This window comes from Nannospalax galili, unplaced genomic scaffold (genome assembly GCF_000622305.1).
Source record: "Nannospalax galili isolate Female #2095 unplaced genomic scaffold, S.galili_v1.0 scaffold74, whole genome shotgun sequence".
NCBI classification, from domain to species: Eukaryota; Metazoa; Chordata; class Mammalia; order Rodentia; family Spalacidae; genus Nannospalax; species Nannospalax galili.
The window spans coordinates 533,414-539,246 of record NW_008335376.1 but is presented as its reverse complement, the minus strand read 5'-3'; the positions used below and the strand labels follow the sequence as shown (position 1 = coordinate 539,246).

Here is a 5,833-nt window from a genome sequence, read left to right as displayed (position 1 = left end):
AAATTTAAAACCATTAAAGAAAGAGATTGAGGAAGACATCAGGAGATGGAAGGACCTCCCATGCTCATGGATTGGAAGAATTAACACTGTGAAAATGACCATCCTACCAAAAGATGTAGGTGTAGGAAATGACTTTCTATATTGGACATTAATTGCTCAGGAATTAAGGTCAGCAATCAATAAGTGGGACCTTATTAAACTAAATTAAGTTAAACTAAAAAGCTTCTGTACAGCAAAAGAAACATCAAAAAAGTGAAGAGAAAACCCACAGAATGGGATAATGTCTTCACCAGTGACACATCTGACAGAGGTTTAACATCCAGAATATATAAAGAACTCAAAAAACAAAGAATCGAGAAACCAAATGACCCAATGAAAAGATGAGCTAAAGATCTAAACAGAGTTCTCAAAGGAAGAAATAAAGATGGCTAAGTAACATCCCAAAAAGTGTTCAACATCATTAGTAATTAGGGAAATGCAAATTAAAACCACCCTAAGGTATCACCTTACCCCAGTCAGACTGGCTAGGATCAAGAGAACAAATGGTACCAAATGCTGACGAGAATGTGGAGAAAGGGGAATGCTCATTCACTGCTGGGGGGATTGTAAACTTGTGCAGCCCCTATGGAAAACAGTGTGGAGAACTCTTAAAAAACTAAAAATGAACCTATCACATGACCCAGTTATACCACTCTGGCATATACCCAAAGGACTCATCCTATTGTAGTGACACTTGTACAACCATGTTTGTTGCTGCACTTTTCACAATAGCTAAGAGATGGAAGCAACCTAAGTGTCCCTCAACTGACGAGTGGTTAACAGAAATGTGGCATATTTACACAATGGAGTTCTGTTCAGCAGTAAAGAAAGATGAAATAATGAAATTTTCAGGTAAAGTAAATGGATGGATCTAGAAACTGTTACACTAAGTGAAGTAACACAGACTCAGAAAAACAAACTACATATGTTCTCCCTCATATGTGGCTCCTAGCACCAAATTCTTTTAAATTCCAGGTCCTTTTAATAAGATGATGCTAAACAGCAGTCCCTTCTGCATGAAATAACTACTATCATCACGACTTTGGCTGAGCCTGATCGCTAAACATAGTCACAATTGGGCTTGTTGACAGTTGTGCTCATTCATTAAAGAGTGCCGAGCAGGGTCACTAGACCCTCACCTGAGTATCCAGCCACTCTTCCGAGCCAAATAGTCCAGCCTTGGAAGACAAAAGAAAAATGAGGAAGAACCCGATAGAGGGATGCTTTTGGAAGCCCTTGTCAAGAAATTCCAATGGACTTTCATATGAACATTTGAAAATTGCCCTGTTCTGACTTTGATCTAGTTCCCTGTCTAGAATTTGTAATGCTAATTACTCTTGCCTTTACTTCTCCCTCACATCTCCTATTCATGATTCAAGGACTTTCTTCTCCCCTTAGAGACAAGAGTTACGCAATTTGGGAGTCTTTAAATTGACCCACTGAAGGGATACTCCAATTGCCTCACCCTGCATCCCTGTTCAGAAGAAGTCAGAGAGGTCTGCATCCCTATTCCCTATCGGCAATTTGGATAACCCCTTCAGAGGATGGTGTGATAAGAATAGGAGGTAGGAATTGGCTAGGCAATTAGGGTAAAAAGACTCCAAGAGCCGGATATGGTGGCACACACCTTTAATCCCAGCACTTGGGAGGCAGAGGCAGGCAGATTGTGAGTTCAAGGCCAGCCTGGTCTACATAGTGAGTTCCAAGACAGCTGGGGCTACAGGGAGACGCTGTATCAAAAAGACCGAAAAAAAAAAAAAAAAGACCCCAAGACCCCAAAGAAATGTAGCCAATTTCTTGGCTAAAAGTCAAAATTTCCTTGAGCCTGTTAGCAACATACTCTGTTCCAAGGCCAAAAATGTCAAAAGTATTTGGTAACTTATATTAAATCCTTAAAAGATTTAAGGGTTACCTCTTCAGAAGGGGGAATGTTGGAAGGAAGGGAGTGGGCATGGATTAGATCAAAACACCTTATATGCATGTATGAAATTCTCAATATAGTTTTTGTAAAAATTAAAAAAAATTCTCTTCCATCAATTTGTGTGCCAAGCTGTCCTTTGCTAGTTTCATACTGTCTTGATTACTATAACTTTGTAGTAAAATCAGGTGGTATTTGTCCTTCAGCTTTGCTTTTATGATTAGTGGGGTTTTTTTCAAAATTGTTTTGGTCTTGGTAGCTACTTTGCTTTCCATATAAAACTTAAAATTGAATAGACTTTTCTGAACTGCATATAGCAACATTTTTTAATTAATATACTTGCATCCAAAAGTTGAACTTTGAGAAGGGATATTCCAAAGTTTTGATCTCTTTGATTATTATAACTGAAGGAAGAGGCACAAAGAGAATCAAGTGCCATTTCAATGTCTGTGAATCTGAATTGATTGATGAGTTGGAAGTGACAGTAGTTGATCATCAAGGAAAAGCTCCAGGGCTTAGGGATTAGACAACCCCATCTTTGGATAACAGGTTGATTATTTATCACACTGTAATATAAGCTAAAAAGTTTACATTTTATTATCTCTAGTTCCCTCATTAGTAAAGACAATAATGAAATCAACTTTATAGAGTTTCTTATGAATATTAAATAATATAACCTCTAAAATGCCTTCAGCTATAACTGGCAGAAAGTAAGCATTCAGTAGTTGTTATAATCAGCATTGTTACTTTATATATGATTTGATTTATACTACAGTAACATTCCCACGAACAATAACAATAGTCCTTTTGAGAATATACCTGTCAAGAAGCAAACAATTTGCTGGGGCATAACCTAATCACCAGTTTGAAGCGATTTCTTGGTACCATCTCATAATAGCCACTGGCTCAGGTAGATCACATGGTTCTGAGCTCTTGTGGAGTAAGGATGGATAAAACCACATGAACTAAACAGTTCTCTAAAGCAGGAGCATGCATTACATAAAATCAAAATAAAAACTCTTTAATAAGTATCATCATCTCATTGTTAGACCCCAAATAATTTGTTTATTAAAAGCTGTCATATAAAAACTGTTTAAAGTAGTTGAGCTCTATAGAGGAATAATTCTCCTCTGTGCCATAAGAAACAGAGTAGAGAGTCTGTGGCAAAAACAAACCATTTTTAAGCACTTTAGTCTGTCTCTATTTCTGACCCTTTATTCTTATACTTCCTTGGGGTGATTAAGCATGATACTGTTTGTCTTCTGTCTCCCATGCTTTAGTGCCTGCCCAAGTGACTGACCTGCATGTGGACAACCAAGGGATGGCCAGTAGTCTGTTCACTAACTGGACAGAGGCACAGGGAGATGTAGAATTCTACCAGGTTTTACTGATCCATGAAAATGTGGTCATCAAAAATGAAAGTGTCCCCAGTGAGACAGGCAGATACAGCTTCCACTCCCTGAAATCCGGCAGCCTCTACTCTGTGGTGGTGACAACAGTGAGCGGAGGGATTTCTTCACGACAAGCGGTCACAGAAGGAAGAACAGGTAAGCGGCAGAGATAAGTGTTTGCAACTTACAGAAACCCGAGCACATGGAGTCCCCTCCAACAGAATTTTTTCAAATTTCCTAAAATAAGACTCCTCTCTTTCCTTTCTAAAAACCAGGTTTCCAAACATGGAATGGATCTGGCTGATGCATGTGGAAAACAGTGAATACTGTCAGAACCTCTAGAAAAACATTTTGAGTTATGATAAGCACTCTTTTCCTCCTCGTTGATTGTTCTCCTTTGGCGAGTTCATGTTCAAATTAAGGCAAACAAGTAATTAGCTATCTTTCAGTCTCACAGTCTTGTCTTCAAGATATAGGAAGGAAATGATCTCTACTTTACACAGTCAAAATTGAATTGATGTAATTCACAAGTGACATAGAGAGAGTCTTACCATATTCCCCAGGCTGACTATGAACTCTGGCTCACAACAGCCTCCTGTCTAAGCCTCCTCAGTGTCTGGGACTGGTGGTGTGTGGCACCGCACTCCTGTAAAAGCCACATATGTATACTGTATAAACAACATCAAACAAATGTTTAGTACAATATGACAAAATACCCTGACAAAAAACATCTTGAGAGACAAAGAGTTTATTTTAGCTCACAGTTCCAGATTAAGTCCATCTCTGTGGAGAGCTGACAGTGGCAGGACCGTGAGATAGCTGGTCACATCACATCTACAATCAAGAGCAGAGAGAGAGTGGATGCATAGATGCCTAGTACTCAACTAGCTTTCTCTATTCTTAGACAGTCCAGGACCCCAAACCACAAACTGGTGCTGCCCATTTTCATGCTTGGTCTTCTCACATCAATTAAGGGAATCAAGGCACTCCCCCAAAGGCAGGCCCATAGGCCAACCTAATCAAGACAAACTCTCATTGAGACTCTTCCCAAATGATTCTAGATTGTACCAAGTTGACAATTGAAAGTAACCATTACACCCACCTAAATTTATACAATTATTGTAGGTTGAAGTCCAGGCTTCTCCTTCCTGTCCCCAACACTCAGAAACTAAGTATCAGTGATGGCATCATGCATACATCTCTTTAAAAAATCATGACTCTGCTTAACTCAGAAAACATTGTTTTCATTAACTTTTTAGAGGAGCGATTAAGACACTAAAAAGATGTCTTATGGTCTTGATAGAAATTCACTGACGTATGCCCGTGCTCACATTCTGTGGCAGCAGACACTTGTGTCTTTCCTGACACATTCTTTCCACTCTTTTTTTTCTTTCTTTCTTTTTTTGGTCTTTTTGAGACAGGGTCTCCCTGTAGCTCTACTGTCCTGGATTCACTATGGAGACAGGCTGGCCTCGAACTCACAGAGAGCTACCTGCCTCTGCCTCCAGAGTTCTGGGATTAAAGGTGTGGCCACAACATCCTCTCTTTTAACAGTTATTGTACCATCCTTTGGTATAGTATAATTGGAGGTGAGAGCTAAAAAGCTTACTTTGGAAATCAGGAAAGTTAAAAAAGAGTTGAGAAGGGTCTTGCATCCATTTCCCAGTGAATTGCAGCTGTGTTGGTTAGGTTAGACTGACTTGTTTCCTGTTACACAACTATGCAATGTGGATGCTTCTGATTGGATCTATTGTGTGATCCAGGATCCTACCACTTTTACTTTCCTCCCTTTAGGTCCTCACAGCTCTCTCCATTTCTCCAGAGAACAGAGGTAGAGCTCTGGAATGGCACAGATTACCAGACCTAGAAGCAAACTCAGTACTTCTACCCACATTTCACTGGACAGAACTGTTATTTAGCTACAGCTAGTTACCTCTGATTGCAGGGAAGGCTGGTCTATCTGAGTCTTAAGAGGAATGGGAAGAGATGAGTCATACTTTTTCCCCATAGATTATTCTCATTTTAAAACACCACGAGGGCTGGGGGTGTGCCTCAGGATTAGAGCACTTGCCTAACATACACAAAACCTTGTGTTCAATCCCCAGAACCACCAAAAAAATCCAATAAACATAGGAGAAAGACTATCCAACTTATTGTGATGTAGTAAAATAGTAATCTCTTATGTCATTTGAAATCAGTGGGCATTTGAAATAAACGGAACTTATAATTATTTTTATGGCTGTATTTTAGGCATAATCAGATGTATCAGTATTTGGCCCACATTATACAGAAGAAATCAAAAGGGAGATGAGAACTTTTTTGAAGAATGATCACAAAGTCTTGAGAAGATAAAAATATGAATAAATATAAGCATCTGTTTATTTATTCAAACATTATCATGAAAAAGGAGAAAATGGGATACCACTACCTATGCATAATAACTAGAGATTTCAGAAGTTCTCTAGATTAATAAAGTTTTTACAGA

General features: G+C 38.9%; 1 protein-coding gene across 3 annotated transcripts in view; it reads left to right on the top strand.

Moving 5' to 3' along the window:
- Window positions 1-5,833, top strand: part of Ptprb (protein tyrosine phosphatase receptor type B) — a 129,875-nt gene that overhangs the window by 63,283 nt on the left and 60,759 nt on the right. For all 3 annotated transcript variants that reach the window (XM_008830046.3, XM_008830045.3, XM_008830044.3), the window contains one exon: window positions 3,238-3,504. In XM_008830046.3, coding sequence (XP_008828268.1) covers window positions 3,238-3,504 — 267 coding nt within the window. The remainder of the gene's footprint in view (window positions 1-3,237; window positions 3,505-5,833) is intronic.